Raw genomic sequence first — 25,768 nt, forward strand, 5'->3', positions numbered from 1 at the left:
TGCTGGGATTAAAGGCCTCTGTCCCCACCACCTGTCTGCCAGCACCAACCCTCTTTTGATTTTCAGTTTAGAAAGAACTTTTGATCTCTCTGTGCCCAGGGAGCTGCAGGTGCCTGCCTGTAGAGGAGAAACCCGAGTCAATCAAGCCATGGCTCCCACACACATTCTTGCTTGTGAGCCAAGGAATGTTCAGAAGACACAACTTGACCCTGCCTCTTAGGTAACTCAGTCCCCAATCAAAGGGCACCTGGCACAGAGAGTGACTTGGAAACTGGTTTCATAACATCTGTCCACTGCTGGCCCCTATCAACGGTGACTTTATTGCAAAAATGATTCTTTCATTTTTTTTTTTTTGGTGCAGTGAACTTTATTGATGGTATTCAAGAGAGTAGGGTTCCCTAAGCCCCTCCTTATTCTGGGTGTCTGGGATGGAAACTGTGAAGGAGATGACCAGTGTGGGGGTTATTGGACAGGGACTGCTCAGCAGCCAGGACCCCTCTCTTGGTCGAGTCCTTGCTGGGGGTGGATGGTCCAGTGTGGGCTTCTTACTCCTTGGAGGCTGTGTCGGCCATGAGTTCAACGACCCTGTTGCTGTAGCCGAATTCATTGTCATACCAGGAAATGAGCTTTACAAAGTTGTCATTGAGAGCAATGCCAGCCCCAGCATCAAAGGTGGAAGAGTGGGAGTCACTGTTGAAGTCACAGGAGACAACCTGGTCCTCAGTGTAGGCCAGGATGCCTTTCAGTGGGACCTCAGATGCCTGCTTCACCACCTTCCTGATGTCTTCATACTTGGCAGGTTTCTCCAGGACATGTCAGATCCACACATTGAGGGTAGGACCACGGAAGGCCATGCCAGTCAGTTTCCCGTTCAGTTCTGGGATGACTTTGCCCACAGCCTTGGCAGCACCAGTGGATGCAGTGATGAGGTTCTGGGCAGCCCCATGGCCATCACGCCACAGCTTCCCGGAAGGGCCATCCACAGTCTTCTGGGTGGCAGTGATGACGTGGACTGTGGTCATGAGTCCTTCCACAATGCCAAAGTTGTCATGGATGACCTTGGCCAGGGGGGCTAAGCAGTTGGTGGTTCACGACGCATTGCTGACAGTCTTGAGGAAGTTGTTGTACTTGTCATGGTTCACACCCATCACAGACAGGGGCATCAGCAGCAGGGGCGGAGATGATGACCCTCTTGGCCTCACCCATCAAGTGGGCCCTAACCTTCTCCATGGTGGTGAAGATACCAGTAGACTCCACAACGTACTGGGCGCCAGCATCTCCAGGCCTTGCTGGGGTGGATGGTCCAGTGTGGGCTTCTTACTCCTTGGAGGCCATGTAGGCCATGAGGTCCACCACGCTGCTGCTGTAGCCACTCCAGGAAGACAGTGATGGCCTTCCCATTGATAACAAGCTTCCCATTCTCAGCCTTGACTGTGCCTTTGAACTTGCCATGGGTAGAGTCATACTGGAACATGTAAACCATGTAGTTGAGGTCAATGAAGGGGTCATTGATGGCAACATCTCCACTTTGTCAGTAGTGAAGGCAGCCCTGGCAACCAGGCATCCAGTATGGCCAAATCCATTCACTCCTACCTTCACCATTGCATCCCAGGAATGAGGCTGGCACTGCACGAAAAGATGCAGCTGTCTCTAGAACAGGGAGGAGCAGAGAGCCAAGAATAATTCTTTTAGTTTGTCTTCCTGCCCTGGCTTAATGACTGACAACCATCCTTTCAAAATCCGCTGGCATCCTTTATGCATTGCTTTCACGCCTTCCTTTAGAGACAAAACTGTGGACACAGCGGGTGTGACCCTGAAAGCGCCTAAGGAATTCTGAAACTGTGACTAACGTGTACCTCCTCCTGACAACCAGGGGCAGGAGGCTGCAGCCCCTGGGTCCAACCCCTCCCAAAGGCCGACAGCTCCATCCATCATCACACCGTAGCCCTTACTAAATGCAGTGGGTCACTGACAGAAAACAAGATAGGCAAGGTGGGATGTGTGGGAAGAAGAAAGGCTTCAGTGGCATGGGAATAAAGCTAAGAGAGAAGAGAGAATATTATATTGTGTGCCTGGACGTGCACACATGTGAAACTTCTTACATAAAGAAATAAATCACATTTTTGCAACTCAATAGTGCTGTCTTGGAGGAGGAATTTGGTAGATTGCAGCATCACTTTTCTGGACTTGGGACAGGGCAAAATGGCCCACTGGGTGCTAGCTGCTAACCATGGTAACCTGAGCCTGACCCCCAATTCCCACTTAGTAAAAGCAGAGAGCTGAATTCCCAGAAATTACCCTCTGATAACAACACATACCCCCATTAATAAACAAATGCAATTTTAAAGTTTTATTTATTCTCTTTCTTTTAGGTGTAGGAGTTTTTGACTGCATGTACACCACATGAAAACCAGGTGACCTCAGATGTAAAACAAGACCATTACCCAAAGCTCATTCAAGAGATTTATTGGGAGGGAAGAATCCAGGAGAGTGGCTGACTCTGCCAGCATGGAAGGAGGCATCTGGACACCCACAAGCTGAACAGCCACAGGGTTTATATAGTGATTCTTAGGGGGCGGGTTTTTCCAGAGTGGAGATTGGTCAAATTCCAATCCCTGAGCTTAGGATAGCAAGATCTTCTGCTCAGGGATTGGTTAGTTTTCTGCACAGCTTTAGGGTCAGATTTAGCCAAAGAGTGTTTCTTTGGCTCTGCTCAGGGTGTGTTTCTTTGGCTGGCCCTTTTCCACACAGATGCTGCCCACTGAAGGCACCAGATGGACCAAGAGTCTCCAGATGCCCCCTTCTCTTCTGGCACAGTCGGTTACCATGAGTTAAAGAGTATATGCCTGGGGAACCTTCCTGAGGGCTATAAGCTTCTGCAACACTCAGGGATGTTTGCACCAACAGGGAAATGTGTGTTCGACACCTACAGGTAAGAGTCCCTCAAAGTAAGTTCAGCTCTCTTGCCTTTCTTCTTACAAACCAAGTGTATTCGTGGTGCAGGTCAATCTGAGTTGGGACATCATGACCTACTCTGATGTCATGAGCAAGTGAAAGGACCAGCCCCCTGCTTCAGCAGCCATGACAGCCATGATAGGACTCAACATGGGCTCACCTGACCTTGCTGGGTCTGTCCTGGTCACTTGGAGGTCAGATGACCTCCTCATGCAAGGAATCAATCAGAAGTTAGCTAGCAGGGCTATGCTTTAGGGCTCTGGGGGTGCTTCACTGACAAGTGCACAGCAGTGACTTACAGAGCATAGCAACTGCCCTGGGAGGGCCTATGGGCCATAACAACCAGTTGACCAATCAACACAGGGCAGGTCGTCCAAGCCTGGAGGTACAACTATCCTGAGCCTGTGCGTACCCCTAGACACTCCCCTTACGCTGCTCTATAAGATCACCATCTCGTGGTTTCTTGGAATCTTTCCCCAGCCACCAGGGTGGATGGATGAAAGGCCCAAGCTAATGGGATTAGCATGTTAAACAACTGCAATAAAAGATTCATTGCATTGGCATTGAAATGGGCCTCTTGGTGAGTTTGGGGTTCAGAATTTGGGCACCACATTAACTGTATTTACTTGTGTCCTCCAAACATCCACTGTGGCAGGTAGAGTAAGAAGGACGTATGTCAGGCAGCACAGGGGCAGCAAATATATTGGGGTAGGGTAAAGGCAGTGTCTATTAGTTGCATAGCAACAGTCTCAGCATTGGTACACCTCTGAGCTTGGGCAACCTGTCCTGGGTTGATTGGCCAGCTGCAGCTGCAGTAAAATTACTATGACTACAGGCTCACCCAGGGCAGTTGCTAGCTCCACATTCCAGAGTCCACCAGCTAAATTCTGACTTTTTCCTCACCACATGGAGGGTATCTGGCTTCCTAGTGACTAGAGCAAGGTCAGGAGCTCAGCACATGCTGCTGAGTCAGAGGCCTATATCTTCTCTGCAGCCTGTCATGACTGCCAAAGCAGGGGTCCGGGTGAGGCTCTGGTCCCTGCACCACCATCATGCCTTTCCACTAGGGTCGATTGAAACCAGGATCCAAATTAAAATTTTCTTCCCATAAGTGGTTTCTGGAAGGTGAGAGTCATACCAAAGTAACTCATAACTGAAATAAATAAATAAATAAATAAATAAATAAATAAATAAATAATGCAGCTCGTCCAGGTTTCAGCAACAGATGAATGAAAGACATTAAAAAAAGGAAAGGACTGTTTCTGGTTCCGGGTAAGTTGCCTGCTCAGAGGCATCTGGTGCCAAGGGTTTGCTCCCCGGAACCGAGCTTGGCAACGGGACCCAACACACCCGGACACTGCCAAGGCCCCAGTGGTAGTTACACCTCCATCCAAGAGAAGAGAACAGACATCAGAATACTGGAACTGTCTGCATCTACCAGAAGGGAACCTTGGTCCCATACCCACCAGGAGAGGAAGAAACTCCTGCTACACCCACCAGAAGAAAGGATGAGAAGAGGTCAATGTAAAAGCACATTCAATAACAGAAAACCCAATATGACACCACCAGAGACTAGGAACCATACACCAGCAAGAACTGAATATCACAATGCAGATGAAGCAGAAGAGAATGACCTTAAAAACATCTTCATGAAAATGATAGAGGGCCCCAAAGAAGATATGAGAAAATCCCTTAAAGAAATGGAAGAAAAATCAAACCAAAAAATACAAGATATCAACAAATCTCTCAAGGAAACAGTTCAAGACCTAAAAACTGAAATAGACACAGTAGAGAAAGCACAATCCAAGGAAATGCTGGAAATAGAAAAGCTGGGTAAACGATCAGGAACAACAGACATAAGCATAACCAACAGAAAACAAGAGGTGGAAGAGAGAATCTCAGGAGTTGAAGACACACTAGCGGAAATAGACTCATCAACCAAAGAAAATCTTAAGTCCAACAAATCCCTATCACAAAATATCCAGGAAATATGGCACACTGTGAAAAGACGAAACCTAAGAATAATAGGTATAGAAGAAGGTGAAGAAATCCAACTCAAAGGCACAGAAAACCTATTCAACAAAATCATAGAAGAAAACTTTCCCAACCTAAACAAACACATGCCAACGAAAATACAAGAAGCCTACAGAACACCAAATAGACTGAACCAAAAAAAAGGCGTACCTGCCACATAATAATCAAAACACCAAACATACAGAACAAAGAGAAAATATGAAGAGCAGCAAAGGAAAAAGGTCAAGTAACATATAAAGGCAAACCTATCAAAATTACACCTGGCTTTTCCATGGAAACTCTGAAAGCCAGAAAGTCCTGGATAGATATTCTACCTACACTAAGAGACCATGGATGCCAGCCCAGACTACTATACCCAGCAAAGCTTTCAATCAATATAGATGGAGAAAACAAGATATTCCATGACAAAACCAGATTCAAACAATACATATCCACCAATGAATGCCTACAGAAAGTTCTAAAAGGAAATCTGCAACCCAAGGAAGTTAACTACAATTAAAAACCAGAAAATTATAGGCAATAGATAATCCCACTTTACCAACAGCCAAAAGAAAAAGGGATAGAATCCCACACATAATTTCACCACTATCACCAAATCCAAAACAAACAAGAATGAACAATCAATGGTCATTAATATCCATCAACATTAATGGTCTTAACTCTCCTATAAAAAGACACAGATTAGCATAATGGATAAGAAGACAGAATCCTTCCTTCTGCTGCATACAAGAAACACACCTCAGCTTCAAAGACAGATGGTACCTAAGAATTAAAGGTTGGGAAAAGATTTTCCAATCAAATGGACCCAAGAAACAAGCGGGGGTAGCAATCCTAATATCTAACATATTGGACTTTAAACTAAAATCAATCAAAAGAGATGAAGGAGGTCACTTCCTACTCAACACAGGAGAAATCCAACAGGATGAAGTCTCAATTCTGAACATTTATGCCCCAAATACAAAGGAATCCACGTTTGTAAAAGAAACATTACTAAAACTCAAATCACACATAAAACAGTACACATTTACTGTGGGAGACTTCAACACCCCACTCACACCACTGGACAGGAACACCAGACAGAAACTTAACAAAGAAACAAAGGAACTAATAGAAGTTATGGCGCAATTGGACTTAACTGATATCTATAGAACATTCCATCCCAAAAGAAGCACATTCATACGACAAGGACATCTGTTCAACAATGTTCACAGCAACACTATTTGTAATAGCCAGAAACTGGAAACAACCTAGATGCAACTTAACTGAAGAATGGATAGAGAAAATGTGGTACATTTACTCAGCAGAAAAAAAACAATGGAATCTTGAAATTTGCAGGAAAATGGATGGAAATAGAAGAAACCATTCTGAGCGAGCTAAGCCAGTCCCAAAAAGATAAACATGATTGTACTCACTCATATTGGATTTTAGACATAGAGTGAACACATTACCAGCCTACAATCCACACTGCCAGAGAAGCTACTAAACAAGGAGGACCCTAAGAGAGACACACTTGTTCCTCTGGAGACAGCGAAAGGGTCAAGATCCCCTCAGCAAATTGAGAGCACGGGAGGAGGGGGGAGGGAGCTACGAGAATGAGAAGGGGAGAAGAGGAAGGATGCAGAGGCCATGAGGGAGCAGAAAGGTTGAGTCGGGGGAAGAATAGAATAAAGGGTATGTGATAGGTAGCGTTTTAGTTGGGGGTGGTAGGGGAGGAGGGAAGGGAGAAGGCAACTGGGATTGTCATGTAAAACAATCTTGTTTCTAATTCAAATAAAAAAATCTGAAAAAAAAGAGGAAAGGGCATGATGGCTCCTAGGTATGGTGGAGAGAAAGTTTATTGTAGAAAAAAGAGAGAGCACAGCCAGAGGCAGGGACATCTGGGACAGTCCAGAATGAGCTGGGTCATGTGACCAGAAGGGGGAGGGGAGAAGGGGAAGCCATAACAAGAGGCCAGGAGGGTAGAGGGTTGACAAAAGGGAACAGGTAACCAAAATGGCTGCTGTCACTTTATTGAGTTGTTTGTGATCTTACTGGTTACTCTTCCACTATGTTAATCTCTGGTATCACCACCTGCTGTTCCAGGTTCTCACAGCAGAGCAGGAAACAAATCAACAGGGTGTCCCTTCACAACCCTGGCATGACTGGGATGGAGTTTGCAGCAAGAAGCCCTTCTGAAAAGAAACTTAGGTACCAGCCATCAAGAGGTCACATGTAAGAATAGCCGGGAGACCATGGACTGGGCACTGTGATGGCCGCTCTCGAGTGTTAACTTGACTGTATCTGGCACCAACTAAAAGCCAGGCTGCTGAACACTCTGTGAGGGATTTCTTACCAGATTATTAGAAGCAGGAAGACCCACCCTATATCTGGACCATACCTTCTGCTGGCACAACACATGAAACAACGTAATTGTGCTTTTGCTGAGAAAGACTATGATGAGAGCACTTGAAGGTGTGTGACTGTGGGCTACAACACACAAAAACCTAGATTGAAAGACCACCGGAAGCTCAGGCCTCCAGGATGTCATCCCAGGACAGCGGTCACCCCAATCACCAGGCGGAGTCGAAAGCTTGATGCAAACTGCACGAGGCTTTATTATAGTTGTTTAATGAGCTAACCCCATGTTAGCTCGGGTCTTTCATCCACCCACCATGGCAGATGGCTAGCAAAGACAGCTCGAAGTGTCTGCATAGAGATCTTACAGGGCAGCATAAGGGGAGTATCTAGGGGTACGCACAGGCTCAGGATTGGTGTGCCTCCAGGCTTGGAGGGCTTGCCCTGTGTTGATTGGTCAACTGGTTGTTATGGCCCATAGGCCCTCCCCGGGGGTTGCTTTGCTCTGCAGGTCATTGCTGTGCAATTGTCCGTAAAGCACACACAGGGCCGTAAAGCATAGCACCACCAGCTAACTTCTGATTGGTTCCTTGCCACGAGGCAGGTGCCTAACCTCCTAGTGACCAAGACAAGGTCAGACAAGCACGTGTTCGGCTGTTATGGCTGTCAAAATGGGGAGCTGGTTCCTTCAAGATAATACTGTGTAAATAATAGACACCAGACCCCAAAGGTCACACACCATGTGATTCTCTTTATGTGAAGCATACATATTAGGCAAGTCCATAGATACAGAATTGAGACCATATACAGAGCCCATTCGATGACTTCCTGGTGCACCTGGATCTGATACATGGCATGTGGCTGTTGAGAGATAGGGGAGTGACTGAGATTGTGATGTGGCCTCCAAGTCTCTCTGATCACACAATCCCTTGATTGAATCCTCCAGTACCCTTCACAGGAAGAACAGCACACCTCGAGATTTGGAGAAGCTGCAGTAAGGTGGAAGAGGTGAGGACAGATCTAGGGCTTGGTTCCCATCAGGTCTCTCACAGGCAGAGACATGGGCGGGGCCATTATAACAGGAGTAGAGGCACCTGGCCGCCTCAGCTCAGTCATCGGGACAAGAAGCAGATCTGGTATTCTTGGGGCACTCTGCCAAAGCCACTCTCCTTGGGACTGAGGTCAATGTCCTTAGGATCCACAGGACTGGACAAGGAGAAGTTCTGGAGGATGGTGGTGAAGAAAATGAACAATTCGTGGCGGGCGATGCCTTCTCCAAGACAAATGCGCTTTCCTGTGGGCACAGAGGATGAGCCATGTGAGCACCAGGGCAGTGTACAACCTTCAGACTGTCCCATCCCTAAACCCAGACAACTCTGCCCACTGCAATGAATAAGAAGGTTTGACTCTCAACCTGCAATTCCAGTGACAGCATTAAGACATTCCTAAAATTTAAAAAACTGGTTCAAGAGCCAGCACCAGTGTCTTAGCATAGGAAGGAGCCTGCCACCAGTCCAGAGGACATGAGTTCAATCCCCTGAATCCCCATGCTGCACAGAGAGAACTAACCCCCACAGTCTGTCCTCTGAAATAAGCACACACCATATCACACAGGTATACGCATACGACCATGTACGAACACAAAATATTAATGGGAACATGTGTGCCACTTTTCTGGTGGATGTCTGGCTGTCACTTCTGACAGATTTCTGGCTTTTTTGGATTATCAGAGTCCTTTGCTCCAGATCTGTAAGACCCCACTTAGAGTAGGAACCAAGTGTGCAGGTGTCCACGTGTATAGAGCAACATCTTTAGTGTCCCTCCTTTCTCACGTGAGGGGATTGGTACCCATCTCATCGGGCTGCCCTGAGGGTGAAGGTACTGCTTAGAAAACTCCTAGATTAACAACTGGATGGTGTTTAGGGTCCTTAGGAGCCAGACATGGAGGCACATGCTGTAAGTGCCGCTCTTGGGAGACTGAGCATTCAGAACAGCCTGGACCACACAGAAGGAGCACTGTGTGAGCATCCTTCTGCCTCTCCTCTCCCTCCCTCTGCTCCCCACCCACACTCTCCCCTCAACCCATCCTTGTTGAGCTTGAGACCCAAAAGTTCACAAACTCAATAGTTCCTACACTTGAGATGGACAGGGGGGTTGATAAGGGATCTGTGGCACCCTCTGGATTCTCGGGGGTGTAAGGAGCCCCTGTTGGGTTGTCACCTCACAGCAATGGGAGCCTGAAAGCCCAGGCAGAGGCTCCACCACCTGCCCTGTACCTCAGGGATTCTTAATCTGCAACTGGAAGCCTCAGGCCTCTAGGGGAAGGAGGGATTTTCCAGCAACGCCTGTGCCCTCCAGGTGCTGAGAAATTGTACTGTATATGTTGTATAGGGAAAGAACACTATCCCCTGGCAATCCATTTACAGAACGTATCTTATATGACCTTAGAATTTCATGGTGTATCTCTGAGATGGTTCTCCTGAAACTTGTTTTGTGGTGCAGATTTTTCCAGAGTAGCTCTTAGTGACTCATGTCACTCTCAACACAATGTCTCTAAGCCTGGAGCTGGAGACTTAGACATCATTCCTATATCTTTGGCTCTAATATTCTTTTGCGTGCTTGTTTGCTCACTCTCCTGCTTGCTTGCCACCACAGCACTCTACCTGAGCCTATGTCTGAATCTATCATGGATACGTGTCTTTATCTCTTTTCTATGTACCTTTTTAATACTTGAAACATCCTAGCTAACATCTACACCCACCACCCATCGCCACCCCTCCAAACCCACTTCTCCTCTCCCCACACCATGCCCAGCTGACAATATCTAGTGACACGTTCCTTCATGTCTTCCTCTTATGTCCCTGTTCCCCACACCACTGCCTTTCCAAACTTGGGTCTGTTATACGGACAATTCACTTTTATGTCACAACCTACCTGTCTACAACTCAGAAGATGAATTATGAAAGGACCCCATTATGCTGAACAGAGCTGGAAGCAACACTTAGCTGAGACACTGATCAGCAAAAGAGCACTTGCTTAAAATCCCTCATTGAGGGGATGAGGACAGAGATCAGAGAGGCTCAGAAGGAGAGTACAGCAGGGTAAAAGGGCCAGTCAAAGAAACCAACCAATCCCTGAGCATGAAATCTAGCACCCTGACCCAGAACACAGAGCCAATGAAAGAAACACACCCTGGCCCTGAACCCGAGCCAGTGAAAGATCACTTTAGTCCTGCACCTAGAACCTAAGAAACACAGCCTGACTCTGAAACCAGAGCCAAAGAAAAACACCTTGGCCCTGGAAACAGAGCCAGTGAAAGATAAATGCCCTGGCCCCAAACTAGATCCAAAAAAAGAAGAAGAAGAAGAAGAAGAAGAAGAAGAAGAAGAAGAAGAAGAAGAAGAAGAAGAAGAAGAAGAAGAAGAAGAAGAAGAAGAAAAAGAAATAAGAAAAGGCCAGTGAAAGAAATACAGTTTGTTCCTGAAACCAGAACCAGCTAGGCCTCTGCCCAACTGAATCACAAAACCAGTTAATCACTGAGCATGAAAACTAACCAATTCTGAGAAGAAAATCTTCTCCATGGGAAAACTCCATTCCTAAAAAGCCCTGTATAAGCCCCATGCCTGTTGAGTTGCTGACTGTCCTTTCCCACCCTGGCAGAGGCAACCACTCTCCTGGACTCCTCCTTTCTCAAAAGGGTCTTGGGTGAAGATCTTCATTCACCAGTCCAGAATAGAAGAACCTTGCTGTGTTCCCATGTTCGATTGCCGTTGCCACTACAAGCCCTTATCAGATCTACAACTACACCTGGATGATCGTCAACCAAGCCGGTGATGCTGCCAACGCCTCCAAAACTATTGCAATCACCCCCTCCTATTCACCCCCCCCATAGTTGACTTATGTGCTTTAGCCTTAGGGGCCTCTCCAGACTGGGGGACCCCTGTCCATTTTTCCCCCAGGACCTCCCTTCTCAGCTGACCTTATTCTCTCTTTAATTAACCCTACTGTTCAGGCCCTTCATCAAGCCAAGTACTCCCTCATAGAGGACTGTTGGGTCTGCTATTCTTCCACCCCTCCCTTTTCTGAGGGAATTGCAGCCACTTAATTCCTACCATGCCTGTTCTACTGGATTGACTACTTATATTGTCACCTCTACCTTCTTGTCTAAAAGAGACTATTGTGTTTCAATTCAGCTGCTACCCCGACAATCCTCCCAAAGGACTGGATTTTTCAGGCCTTGAACATCGAACCTCTCGATTTCCTTGGCCTTGGAGACGTCAATGACGAGATTATCGTGATGCCGCAGGCCAGATGCTGACCCATCTCACCGGCTGTAGCGCCCTCCATGACAACGGGATTAGAGTGAGGCTGCCACCCAGATGCGCACTCCATTGCTCTGGAGCTGCTAGCCTTATGAAAGGTCCCCTGAGTGCTGGGGGCAGATGCACCTCACGGAGCCTAAGACAGAGGCTCTACCCCTCACTGTCATATAAATGACAATATCATAGACATAGGGTCCTGGCTGCGGGTGCCCATCACTTAGCCTAAGGCAGACGCTCCATTCTATTATACTTAGAAGGGGGAGATGTCAGGAGCCAGCTCTGGTTAGATATAAAAATGCCCTTTACAGAGGCTTGGCGACCTCCATGCTAAACCGCCAATTAGTCAAGCACCCCACCCCTTAGGTTAGTGTTCCAGATAACCACAGGACGTTCCAGACACCTGCCCTGGCCTGAGAGCAATTAACACCCATTCCTCCCCTACTTCCTCTTTCTCTGCTTCCTCCTTTCTCTTTAAAAACCCCTTGTTATAATCAATAAAGAGACCTTGACAAGGAAAAATTACTTGGTCTTGCTTCTCTTCCTCGCCCATTATTTTCAGGTTTAGTCCATCTTGGACGCACAAATTACTGGAGGCCCGCAGGCCGGGGCACCTTGGCTTTCCGATAAGTCAGGACACCTTTGCAGCTCAGTACTGTAACATTCACTCTCTTGCAAGAATCTTCTAGAATGCACCAGAGAAAGTCTGGGAGAATGGGCTCTTTGGAAGAGAACTTACTTAACACACATTCATCCCTGGGTTTCACGGATAGGGGGTAGGGGGTCAACAAGGCTTTAGGCATTATTTGTAGAACTCCACTTTCTCCAAAAGGCAAGAAAGCTGAACACAAAGTTTTCATGTTTACATCCAATAGAGTCCATTAAAATGAAGTAAATTTGGACAAAGGGAACTTCTGTATGTAACTAACTAACCAAACACAGCAGGCAATCAAGCTACACACTAACTTGAGATTATGCTATTTAAGTGAACAACAAATCTCAGTCACTCAGAGCAGTTCACCTACCCCAGGCTGGCAACTATTCCAGCATGGCCAAGAAAGGTAAACGCAGAGCTGGCACCAATCAGGCTGTGTGTCCATGCTCAGCTCCTTCTTGTCTACAGACACCATGTGCTGACACTGATGGGTGCTGAAACTCTGAACTTGCTCTGGTTCAGGATATTATCCACCATGAATGGTCTCTTGGCTCAAATAAATGCCAGGAATTTTCATGTCTCTTAAAATTTAACAAGAGTGCAAACAGGGTAAAGTGTGTGAAGACATGCCCTATGTCACCAGTGCTCACAGCTAAAGTCAATGTCTCTGGAGCCATGATGACGCTACCCAGTTCATAGCACTGTTGATAGACTGTGTCAGCTGTTCTTGTTGCTGTTTCCTAAGAAAATGGTTTGCTCAGGTTTAGAGGACTGTTAATACCTCCCCAGAGTCCTCCTGACCAGGATTCTCCTTTAGGTCAAGAGTCCCCTTGTTATGGTGCATGTGCAAAAAGCATGTGTGTGTGTGTGTGTGTGTGTGTGTGTGTGTGTGTGTGTGTGTGTGTGTGTGTATGTGTATGTGTGTGTGTGCCAGGGTGAATGGGATGGTTGAGGCAGAGCAGCTGGGATAGACTCAGGAAACATGGACCTAGTCCTGTCTGTGTCCTGGAGGAAGAACCTGCCCTCTAGTGTCAGGGAAAGGAAGCACAGCTGAGTCTCACCTACAGAGAAGGGCATAAAAGCTTCATTTTTCTTCAGTGTCCCATTGGCATCCAGGAAGCGGTCAGGATTGAAGGTGTCTGGTTGTTCAAAGTACTGTGGGTCATGGAGAGCTGAGCTCAGGATGGGGTACACTTCAGTGTTCTAGGAGACATTACGAGATACAAAGATGTCAACATTCCCTGACTCACATATGCAGACAGTCAATCCATCAATCAGACAACAGGAATGCTGGGAAATCAACAGCAGGCTGGTACTAGGATCCAGGAGAAAGCAGGAGGCTCATGGAGCAGAGATGTGGATTGGCAGCCGGTCTCACCTTGGGGAGCAGGTACCCGCGGAACAAAGTGTCTTTGGTGACTTTGTGTGGCACACCAATAGGGACAAGATCTGCAAATCTCTGGATCTCATGGATGACGGCATCAGTGTATGGCATTTTGGTGCGGTCGTCAAGGGTTGGTAGGCGGTGTGAGCCAATCACCTGATCGATCTCCTTTTGGACTTTCTCTGCACAGAAGAGGGGAACAGTGGATCTACTCTGCCAGCTTTGTAGCAGTGATGCTTTATTCTAGGAGCCAACAACCCAGGAAAGAGTTCAGCAAGGAGACGCTCCTGAAAAAAGCAGTGTACTTGAGGGTCCAAAACTGTCCTAACCTTAAGTGACTGTCCATCTGTGCCTATGTGTAAAACTAAATTAAGTATCTCGTCTATAGCTTCAACCTCATTTCAGGAGGGTTTTTTAAAAAGTAAGTAAGGCTGGGCATTGGTGGCCCATCCCTTTAATCCCAGCACTCTGGAGGCAGAGGCAGGCAGATCTCTGTGAGTTCGAGGCCAGCCTGGTCTCCAGAGCGAGTGCCAGGACAGCCTCCAAAGCTACACAGAGAAACCCTGTCTCGATAAACCAAAAACCAAAACAAAAAAACAACTAAGTAAAACACTCAGCAAAGTAAATGTAAACATTTACACACATGCATATACACACACATAAACACAGACACACACATATGGGCACACACACGCCTAAATACATATACACATACACACATGGGCATAAACACACATAGACATGCACACACATGCATGCATCCACACAAATATACACACACACTTATGTACACACTCATGCAAACACACATGTACACAAACATAGATATAAACACAGATGCACACACACACATACACATACACACACACACACACACACACACACACACACATGCTTTTTGCACATGCACCATAACTTTACATGGATTTTTATATGAAGAACTCAACGCTGTATCCTTAGGAATATAACAGTTAAGGAGGTAGGTTAGCAAATGAATCTATCAATGGGTGGATGTAAAAATGAATATATTAGAAAATTAATGGATAAATCAATTAATAAATAGACAGATTTAGGAGTTAATGAAATGAACAGACTAAACACTGGATTATGTATTCAATTTGTAAAGCAACACATGATTCAATTAGTGGATAAATGGAAAAATGGATAAACAAACTAAAGATGAATTCAAAGGCCAGTTAGTGAAAGAATTAAGAAGTGACACTGTTGATAGATGACACACGTTTTATGAATAAATCAATGATGGGTAATTTTTCAAGTATAAGGATTAAAGGGAAAAGTAAGCTGAGTTACGGAGATAACTGAATGAAATGAGTGGTTGGGTGATTGAAGAATCAATTGGACAATGGATAGCTATATGGTCATGTGGTTCGTATTAGGTGTGTGTGTGTGTGTGTGTGTGTGTGTGTGTGTGTGTGTGTGAGTGTGTGTGTGTGAGTGTGTGTGTGTGTGAGTGGTGTGTGTGTGAGTTGTGTGTGTGTGTGTATGTGTGTGTGGAGTGTGTGTGTGTGTGTGTGTGTGTGTGTGTGTGTGTGTGTGTGTGTGTGTGTGTGTGTGTGTGTGTGTGTCTGTGTGTGTGTGTCTGTGTGTGTGTGTGTGTCTGTGTGTGTGTGTGTGTGTGTGTGTGTGTGTGTGTGTGTGTGTGTCTGTGTGTGTGTGTCTGTGTGTGTGTGTGTGTCTGTGTGTGTGTGTCTGTGTGTGTGTGTGTGTGTGTCTGTGTGTGTGTGTGTGTGTCTGTGTGTGTGTGTCTGTGTGTGTGTGTGTCTGTGTGTGTGTGTGTGTCTGTGTGTGTGTGTGTGTGTGTGTGTGTGTGTCTATACGTGGGTAGATGGAAGGATGTTGAGTTACAGGTGTTTGGATAGATGGATGTTCAGATGGTTGGGAAAATGAAGGAAGGGATGGTGGAGGGCAGGTGGGGGAATGAACAGAGTAAGTGTGGGTAAGACATGCATGGACGGAAAGATGAGTGAATAGACGGATGGAAAGATGGGAGGAAGGAAGGAAGGAAGGAAGGAAGGAAGGAAGGAAGGAAGGAAGGAAGGAAGGATGGATGGATGGATGGATGGGTGGATGGATGGATGCATGGGTGGATGGATGGAAGGATGGATGGATGGATGGATGGATGAATGGGTGGATGGATGGGTGGGTGGATCAACCTTTAAATGATAGGAGAGATCAGCTGAGGGTTAATTCACAAACCACCCACAGCACTGCCCTAGTTTAGAAGTAGATCAAAGCCTTCAGAGCTCCAGAAGTAAGAGGTCCAGGTCTCTCTCATCCACACAAACCTCCACAGCCAAGAAGAAGCTAGAAGCTCCCACACCTGGCTTCCCGGGTCCCACCTGCAACATGGGGGTATTTGAGCATGAGCAGGAAGCCATAGCGGAGCGTGGTGCTGCTGGTCTCGGTGCCAGCAAAGAAGAGAGACAGCACTGTGAACACGAGGTTCTGGTGATGGAACCCCTTATGCGAGTTGCACTTTTCCTGGTTCCAGAAAGGAGAGAGAAAGGAGGGTCAGGATGACTGGAGCCTTGTAGGGAGATGCTCACACATCCTGGGCACTGTCCTTGTGTCTCACTCTATGGACCACATGGCATTTCTCAGTCCCTGACAATGTCACCTGGTCTCTGTGTGTTCTGTCTTCTCTCTCTACTCTGCTCTCTGATAGTTTATCACGGTTTGTGTCCCAGGCTCTTTCTTGCTCTTTCTTCCTCTGAGGTCTTTTTCTGCCTTTTGTCCCTTGTCCTGTGTGTCTTGCACAGCCTTCTTTCTCCCTATTTCATCTTCTCCTCCCTTTCTCTATTCTTCATTTTCCTCATGCTTCTGCATCTCCTCCACTCCATTTCCGGTCTCTCCTCCCCATCCTCTGCCCCTCATTTCCTCTGCTCACATCCTCAGCCCTCACTCTCTCATCCCCTCTCACTCATGCAGGACTTACCTTCTCCATGCGTAGGAGGTAGGTATCAATTAAGTCTCTTGGATTGCTGGGGTCCAAGGTTTCCTGGTGCTGCTCCACACTGCGTTCAATGTAGTCAAGGATTTCCTGGGTGATTCTGGAGATGTGTACATGGGTACCAGGAAAGTACTTGAGGAAGCCAGAGAAGAGCTCAAACACCTGCAGGAATAAAGGAACAGAAGGTCACCTGGAGCTATCAGTCTCAAGAAGCAGGATGGGTTCCTAGGTCCCCATATTTCATGAGGATCCACGCTCTCTCCTTCTAACCTCCCCACTTCCCTCCCTTTGTTTTCCTGCTCTCATTTCCTAATCTTCTGTTGTTCTTTCCTTTCCCTCTCATGGACATAGGACATGATGTCTGTGTTTCTCTGAATCTTTCTCCAGCCCTGTGTTCTCTGTCTCTCTTTCCTAAGCCATCATTTTTTGTGTGTTTTTTTAATCAGGATCTGCTGTCTTTCAGACTATCTTGAAACTCAATATTCATCCAAAAATAGCCTTGAACCCTGCTCTCACATGTACTGGGATGACAAATGTGCGCCAACCATACCTGTCTTATTTTGTGCCAGAGATAAATCCGGGCATTTAAACATGACAGACAACTCCTCTGCCTTATTAACTGCAAGCATAGTCCCCATGTCATTATTTTCTCATGACTGGGTGGCTCTGATTTCTTCATTCAGGTCCCTCTACCCCAAGAACCACTCTCCTTCCTTCCTTCCCTCCAGGCCTGAGGCTCCTGGCCTCTCCATGTTTCCTCCATCCAGTTCCCATCCCTCTGTCACTCCTGCTCTCACCCTCCTTGCCTCTCCATGTTGTCTCTGCCTTTCTTCCAGCCCTAGAGCACTCCCTTCTGCACACAGAGAGCGGCCTCCTCTTCCTCTGCTGTGGATTTTCCTCTCTTCCCACCCACTGACCTGGCTGGAGAAGGAGCTGAGGAGTGAGAAGCTCTGATGGAACAGGTACATCAGTCGCAGGAATTGGCGATCTTTGTAGTCAAAGCGCTCTCCAAAGACAATGGAGCAGATGATGTTGGCTGTGATGCACTGGAAGAGGAACTTGGGGTCCAGGGGGGCTCCTGGAGGATGAAGAGACAGGACAGGAGACATGGCATCAAGTGGAACGTTTGCCATTGGCCCACATCTCTGTAAAGCTGTCCTCACCACTCACTACTGAAAAAAGAGCAATGCTGGCTACCCGATTTGCTCAAATGATGCACCACGCCCTGCACTCAAGATTGCACACACCAGTTTGTATAGTTTCCTCTCAATATTGTACATGAGATGCAATGCTATTAGGACACACAGAGACAGTAGCTAACTTCTTCAAGGTAACACAGCTACTCATGACTGGGACCTGGATTCATACCAGGCAGCTGAGAAGGTAGATAGCATATATAAGTTAGTACCCACCCTCTACCTCTTCCCAGGGCAACTTTCTGACTCTGAGCTAACATAGCTAACTCCCACTGGTTGCTTTTGTGGATTTAGAAGTCTTTCCTCCATCCTTCTCTGATCCTAGACACTGTGAGGCTCCAAGAACCATCAGCACTTGGTGTCTGCTGCCTTTGAATTCTCGGTTCCATCATGGGCTCTCATGGTGTCAGGGATGTCGGCAGTCCAGCAGTATTGGGTCATTGTTGTCCCTCTCTCTGGGTCTCACTTGTCTGTCGTCCCTGAGTCTCTGCAGATCTTGCCCTTGAGTTTGTCAGTCTTCATCTGTCTCTCTGATTTCCTGCATAAATGTCTTGCAGCATTTTTGTCTCTTTCTCTTCCCCCTCCTGCTACTACTTCCTCCCCCCTCTACTCCTATGACTCCCCCGCCCCTGTATTTTCTCTTCTGTTTGGTTCCTCGTGCTCCATCTCAGCTTCCTGATCTCTGTCACTTTCTCCTTTTTTCTTCTTAGTCCCTTGATTCTCTCTGCTCCCTTCCAGCCTCTGCATGGACATCTCAGAGACTCCTGAGTGATCTTAGGATAATTCTTGGGATAAACACCAACATGGAGCCGGGCGTTGGTGGCACACACCTTTAATCCCAGCACTCAGGAGGCAGAGGCAGGCGGATCTCTGTGAGTTTGAGGCCAGCCTGGTCTCCAGAGCCAGTGCCGGGATAGGCTCCAAAGCAACACAGAGAAACCCGGTCTCGAAAAACCAAACCAAACAAAAACAAAAACAAAAAAACACAAACATGGGGGAATGAGGTACCAAAAACAAACTTGGTCACTAGTGTACCCCTCTTAAGTAGTTTTTATAAGTGCCCAGAACTGCTTTTGACTGCCACAAAGTAAAACACCATCAGGACACCCACTAGAAAAACACGCAGTCATTGCTTCCTAATCTTGCCTTGGACATAGACAATGTTTTGAGACTATTTAATGTCATCAAGATGGCCTTGTATTCCATATAAAGTCAAGGATGACTCAGCATCTAAACTCCTGCCTCTACTTCACCTGTACCATGATGAGCAGCATGCGTCACCATGCCAACATTGTGGTGCTAGGCACCAGCCTGGGAAGTGTGTGTGTGCCGGGCAAGCTCAGCATGCCTCCGTTGCACCACAGCATCAAGCACTTTTTATCTTTGAGTCAAGATTTCATGATGTAGCCAAACTAGCTTTGAATTTATGACCCTCCTGTCTCAGCCCCCAGAGTACTGGGATGACAGGCTTGTGCCATCATGCCAGACTGACACCTATTCTTAACCCAGGCATTTATTTCCCTGGCTGTATGTAGCCAGCATGCAAATCATTCAGTCTTTGTCTCTGAGTTATTCTTGGATACTGTCAACTTTGTATCTTTTTCTCTGTCTTTTCCTTTTTCTCTCCCCCCATCCTCTCCCCAGTGTGTGTGTGTGTGTGTGTGTGTGTGTGTGTGTGTGTGTGTGTCTGTATGGGGTGTGTCTATGTGTCTGTATCTGTGTCTGTGTGTGTTGTGTATCTTTCTCTGGCCAAGTGTCTCTAACCCATTCTTTGGCTGTGCACTCATGTTCCTTCCTTAACGCCCTTTCTCTGGGACTCACCCTGGGATTTCCGCAGCTCTTCTGCCAAACACTGGGCCTCCTCCTGAATCCTCTCCTCCACACTCCTCTTCCCCATCCCAAAGTCTCTCATGGTGGCCAGAGAGAATCGCCGGAGGGCCTTCCAGTGGTCCCCATTGGCAAAGATCACACCTAAGAAAGTAGGGGAAGCATGGGTGAGTTACAGAGGACGCTCAAAGAAACCTGGGACCTTCCCCACCCTTGTCCTCCCTTCTAGTGGATTCTACTCTCTCTGTGCCCATTCTCCATTCCAACTCATCCCAACCTTTGAGACTCCTACCATACTCCTTGAAGATAGGTTTGAACACTGCAACTGTCCCCCGGCCAGAGAAAGCCTCAGCTTGGTCCACCAGAGCCTCCCTTATGGCCTCTGTCCCACACAGCATGACCACGGGCCTCGGTCCCAGGTGCACTGTGAACACATCTCCGTATTTTTCTCGAAGCTGCCAAGCATAAGGGAGCAGGGCTTTGGTTATTAAGCACACATATTGCTGTTACACTGTGAAAACACTTAGACACATATTGGTGAATAGGAACCCCTCCTCTGGCCACCAATCCCCTTCTGAGGACCTAACAATCTCAGGTTAAACAGCGTCCACGAAGCTCTTGAGTAAGACTACATTACAGTATGGCTGTGAGCGTGGGACTCACACTATAAGAGAGTTCTGCACAAGGAATTGAGGTGGACCAGGAATTCCAGGTCATCTCTGACTGCTGCTGAGCTGGAGGTCAGGCTGTGTCTGCATGAAACCTTGTCTCAAAGAAATAAACAAGTCATAGGTGTGATACAATAAAACTGAGAGTAATGAATTGCAGCTACAATGGAGTCAGCAGAAACAAACTTGCTTAGGAAATACTGATTTGCACAAGGTAGTGATGGGGGAAGTCTTTCTGTATGTTTGCTCCCTTTATTGGTTAATGAATAAAACACCAATTGGCTGATTGGACACACAGGAGGTGACATAACTGGGTAGAAACTTGCCACTAGCTAATCATAGATGTCTGGAGTTCTATACATACAGACAGGAAGTGACGTAACTGGGCAGATACAGGATATAGAGCAGGAACTAACTGGAAATTGCTCTCTTCTATGCAGAGTAGCTTAGCAATCACAATGTGAGTCGCAAAAGGAGTTAGAGGTTCAGACCCTTCTCTGGTAACATAACACAGAGATGGCCAATAAGAAGACTTAACCTACTGCCCACAGTTTCATAAATATATAAGTCTCTGGGTGCTTATTTGTGGCTGAAGCAGTTGTGGGACCAGGCTGGCAGGGAAGAAACTTTCATTCAACAAACCTCTCCATACAAGGTAGGGCTTAGCTAAAGCAGTGCTGACTCTAAAATGACTTGGTGGTAAGTAGTAAACGAAACAGACGTGTTAGAAACTGTAAGAAACACCTGTACCTTCAACATACTAATACTTTAGGCTTGCTTCAGTACAGACATCTGAGAACATGTTTCTGTTAATAATTTTGCAAATTAGGCTCCATTTCCATATCAAAGAACATGGTGCTACTGGGCGGCTCAAAGGGAATAGCACTGGGTGACAACCACCATGAAGTGATGTTTCTCCTATCAGGAAGGGTGTGATCCTGCCAGGGGGGGCAGATGGCACTGAGTGTGGAAGTTTGGATAAGATTGACTCACATAGGTCCATGCATTTGAATGCTTGGTCAACAGAGATTGGCACAATTTGAAAACATTAGAAGGATTTGAGGCAGGGCCTTGTTGGGGCAAGTGTCTCACTGGATTTTCAGATTGCAAAAGCCCGTGATAAGACCAGAGTTTCTCTCTCTGCCTAAGGAACAGGATGTGGCTGTCAGCTACTGTTCCAGTACCTACTGTTCCTGCTGTCATGCTCCTAACATAACAACAACAATAACATTAGAGACTATAATCAAGTCTCCAACTAAATGCTTTCTTATAAGAGCTGCCTTGTTTATGGTGTCTCTTCAGAGCAACAGAACTGTGACTGAGACACAAGTAACATGGTTTAAAAGGAACAACACTGGTCTACTTTAAAAGTAATGGTGACAATATCTTTGCATGCATGCAGGCAGGCAAAACACATTTACACAGAAAATTAAAAGAAATCATTTTAAGGTATAAAAAGCCAGATGGCTTCAGTGCAGAATCCTCTCAGAAATTCAAGGAACAGCTAATACCATTTTCCTCACAATAGTATTCCACACAATAGAAGCAGAAGGGTCATTGCCAAACTGTTTTTACGAGGCTTCAATAACTTTTAAGAGGCTTCAATAACCTTGGTACCCAAGCCACACAGAGACACAACTAAGAAAGAGAATTACAGACCAATATCCCTCATGAACATTGATGCAAAAATACTCATTAAAATACTGGCAAATCGAATTCAAGAACACATCAGAGAAATCATCCACCATGATCAAGTAGGCTTCATCCCAGGGATGCATTCAACATGTGAAAATATATCAATGTAATCCACCATATAAACAGACTGAGAAAGAAAAAACGTATGATCATCTCACTAGATGCTGAAAAAGCTTTTACCCATGTTTCTTATGCCGATGAGGTTAGTCAGACATAGATATTTGATCTTCAAACACTTCAAAACCTGCAGAATATGGCATTTAAATGTTTTAATATTAGTTCTCCATTGACATGAGGCACAATTGCTCCTCACAGCACCGATCTTTTCTGAGAGTGTGATGGGTGCTGATGTCACTCCTTCTGGAGTTCATTCTCTCCTCAGCTACTAGCCTCTTGGGCAAAGAACTGTCCCCACCATGACTGCTGACATTGGACATGCTGTCCTACTGTGCTTGGAGGAGATAAACTTAGAAGACTGCTAAACCCTTCCAAGTCAGGGTAAGACAGTCTTTCAACTTCTCTGCTTCCGTGTTGGTCTGACAGACACTCTAGGCCTTAGCCAAAACTGGTTGCCCCTATGCTGCTGTGAGACTTTGGATGACTGTCCAGGTAGTCTGCTGTTTCTGTCTTCGCTGGTACCTGTTGGAAGTCGCTCGTCTGCACTTCCTGCATACACTAGTATTTTTATCTTCCTTCCCAGGTCTTTGATGATGTTAAAGATTAGACTGTCACAGTAATTGTCCTCTCTTCTTAGATAGAAATATTAGGTCCAAGACTTAACTTTCCAGTTTAGGACAACTTCTGATGTCCTAAAGGCATCTCTGTTATGCCTTTACTCTGCTACTGGACATGTAGTTCTTGCCAATTGCTCTTGGTTGCTTCACTGGCAGTAGGTCTTAAGTTGTGTGTGTTTTTACATTTCCTTCTCCTAGAGCATATTTGAGATTTGCTATCATTGTCTGTAGTTTTGTATCAAGTTTTCACCTTCTATAAATTAACATAGGTATTGGGTGAGGTTACAGATGCGGACATGCCTGGCCAAAGGGAAATGATCAGGGCGCCAAAGGCCCCTTCGGGTCAAGGAGACCATCTGGGATGTAGGGCCTAAATCCTTGGAGCAGGCATGCCACAACAGTCAGTCAACTGTTTTCTGTGTAAGTTCTTTCCCCAGATAAAAACCATGTATTTTTCTATCAGGTATGGTTAATTCATTTAGGTTGGAAGCCAACCTAAAAATCCCAGGGAGACCCTGGCCCAAAATGTAAATTAAAATAACTAAATTGGTCAACAATTGGGGAGTGGAAACTTACGAAAGCCAGGAGGTTATCAATACAAGGTTCAAGAGAGAGATCTCCACAAATACAGAGAGAGACAGAGGAGTGGGACTTACAGCCACTGCTTCAGCTATCTCATGGAAGGAAGGACCATGGATGCAGATGCTGGTTAGTTATTAATGAATAAGTGGTAATTTATCATTAAATCCCAAGTGTGAAGCATCAATGCAATGTCTGGAGAATACAACACTAGCTGCTGGAAGAAACTGATAGGCACTCCCTACTCACCCCTCCTCCTGCCCTGCCTGCCTCTCCCCTTTGTCCCTGAACACCTCAAGCTAATCTTTGCTCTCTCTTTTGTTGATAGGAGCAAAACATGTTGTTGATGCCTCTGACAGTTTCATTTCTTTTCTGGAACAGACAGGCTCCTTGGAGTGAAATTCTACACACTTACACCTCACCATCTTGACACCTTTCACACTCCAAGCAGAGTGCCCCACACAATTGCAGCATAGCGAGGACCAGCCTGTCAATCTGAGCACCATCCATCAGCAAGCAGCATTTCACCTGAACCGAGGGCCTGGAGGAGTCCCTTGCTCTTGCTGATGAGAGATCTCCACAGACATAAGCAGGGGAAGCCCAACCCAAGGCCCCATGGAAGTCTCACCCGCATGAAGGAGTTGAGGAGGCCTCTTCTGTCCATCTGCAGGAGGTTCCCCAAGAAGGGCAGAGGACGGGGTCCTGGTGGGAGGTGGCCATGAGCCTTTGAGTGGCCTCTGAGCAGGAGCACTACAAAGCCCAGGAGGAGAGTGAGAAAGAGCAGGACACTGGCTTCCATGGTCATCGTCTGAACATCGTCACTTTACACTCCAGCAGGACCATTTATGCTCACCATGCTCTCCACGCAGTTACGCAACTTCAACTGTTCCTGCCTCCTCTGTCATCAGTATTCAGGAGGGTGAGCACCTACACTTCCTGCGTGGGCTGCTGGTGACCTGTTCACTCCCTTTCCCCTCACCCCCACCCCAGATGTTGGCAGGGACACCGTGAAACTGATACCCAGGACATAAGGACATTGGGAGTAATGCATCTCACTTTCTGTTTTGAGTGTAAACATGCCAGCTCAGATTTATCTGATTATTGACCTTAGTGTGTGCACTGTATGCCTTTCCTTTGTGAAAGGTCATTTCTAATATGAATGCGCAGGTGTGTTTCTGAGTTTGAGCCTAAATATGTTAGCTAGTCTACTCTTGCATGTATAATCTTCAATTGTGGAGGCCCTTCTTTATGTCCTTAGCTTCATATGTGAATGTGATTACATTTAACTGACAAGAAGACTGTTTGTTGCCTGTGTGTCTCCGTGTGTCTATGCAGTCCCCAACCCACATTCTTCTGTGTCTGCAAAGGCAATTTCTCCAGAGTCCCCTTTGCACTCTTGGGGCCCTGACAGTCACAGATGGAAGAAAAAGAAGAGAGTAAAGGAGAAGCAAGAAATTCAGGATTGCAGTAGGCTCTGGAGCCAGGAGGAGAGAGAGGCTGAATCCTGGCAAAGGAAAAGTTGGAACCTCTGGGTGTCTGTGCTGGCTAACTTTTATGTCCACTTGTTACAAGCTAAGGTCATTTGAGAGGAAGAATTTCAGCTGAGAAATTGCATGCATAAAATCACACTGCAGGGCAATTTTTAATTAGTGATTAATAATGATTGGTAGAGTTCACTGGAGGTGCTGCCATCCCTGGGCTTGTGGTCCTGGGTTCTATAAGAAAGTGGACTGAGCAAGCCATGAGGAGCAAGCCAGTAAGTGGCACCCTCTCTGGCCTCTGCATCAGTTCCAGCCTCTAGGTTCCTACCCTTACTTCCCTAGATGATTGTCAGGGACCATAAAGAGGGGTCCATTTCATCTTGCCTTAAGATCACAGAGTTCAAAACTGTCCTCATACCTATAAGTCTATAGCTCTGAGAATGCAGGATGTTTCAGCCTTGGTAGCAGATGTCTTTATCTAAATAACAACTTACTTGGGCTCAGGTTTGTTTACTCTTGTCCCTGAAGGCAGGTTAGAAGGTATGGCTAACAAATACCTAGAGGATTAAGGGAAGTACCTCTGTTTGCCCCCTACACATGATACTAGAAGTCTTCTGTCATTGTCCCCACTTTTGGTGGGACACTTATGAATGTTAAAGAATAAACTAAGGGCGTTCAGTGTGGACTGAATTTCCCCTCCTGGCAATATTCCTGTGTCTCCGTCTTTTCTCTTAAATCTGCTTTCGCTAGACCACGCTCCCCCTCTCAGGTATGAACTGTGGCAAGACGGCTGGCTCCAACTACAGCCCCACAAAGACAGATTCCCACAGATGATGAACTGTAAAGTTGAATGCAAGCAAAATAACCCTTTCCTCCCCAAGCTGCTTTGGATCGTGGTGTTTTCTCACAGAGATAGAAACGCCAACTAAAATAGTC

At 46.4% G+C, this 25,768-nt stretch overlaps 1 protein-coding gene and 1 pseudogene across 1 annotated transcript; both read right to left on the reverse strand.

Moving 5' to 3' along the window:
* Positions 1-545: 545 nt before the first annotated feature.
* Positions 546-1,602, reverse strand: LOC113837217 (annotated as a pseudogene).
* Positions 1,603-8,074: 6,472 nt separating this feature from the next.
* LOC100759787 (cytochrome P450 2B1) lies at positions 8,075-24,699 on the reverse strand. Its single transcript, XM_027430403.2, has 9 exons — positions 23,980-24,699; positions 19,968-20,130; positions 19,670-19,819; positions 17,570-17,730; positions 16,638-16,814; positions 16,042-16,183; positions 13,676-13,863; positions 13,359-13,500; positions 8,075-8,617 (listed from the first exon to the last, which is right to left on the reverse strand). The coding sequence occupies exons 1-9, from the start codon at positions 24,154-24,156 to the stop codon at positions 8,436-8,438; spliced, it is 1,482 nt and encodes a 493-aa protein (XP_027286204.1). The 5' UTR covers positions 24,157-24,699; the 3' UTR covers positions 8,075-8,435.
* Positions 24,700-25,768: the final 1,069 nt, after the last annotated feature.

This window comes from Cricetulus griseus, chromosome 9 (genome assembly GCF_003668045.3).
Source record: "Cricetulus griseus strain 17A/GY chromosome 9, alternate assembly CriGri-PICRH-1.0, whole genome shotgun sequence".
NCBI lineage: Eukaryota > Metazoa > Chordata > Mammalia > Rodentia > Cricetidae > Cricetulus > Cricetulus griseus.

Coding starts and splice junctions, on each gene's coding strand:
- LOC100759787 (XM_027430403.2), bottom strand. CDS start 24,156: ATGACCATGGAAGCCAGTGTCCTGCTCTTTCTCACTCTCCTCCTGGGC. Junction 17,731..19,669: donor AGAGCTGCGGAAATCCCAGG/GTGAGTCCCAGA, acceptor TTCATCCTCCAG/GAGCCCCCCTGGACCCCAAG. Junction 13,864..16,041: donor CAAATACCCCCATGTTGCAG/GTGGGACCCGGG, acceptor TCTTCTGTGCAG/AGAAAGTCCAAAAGGAGATC.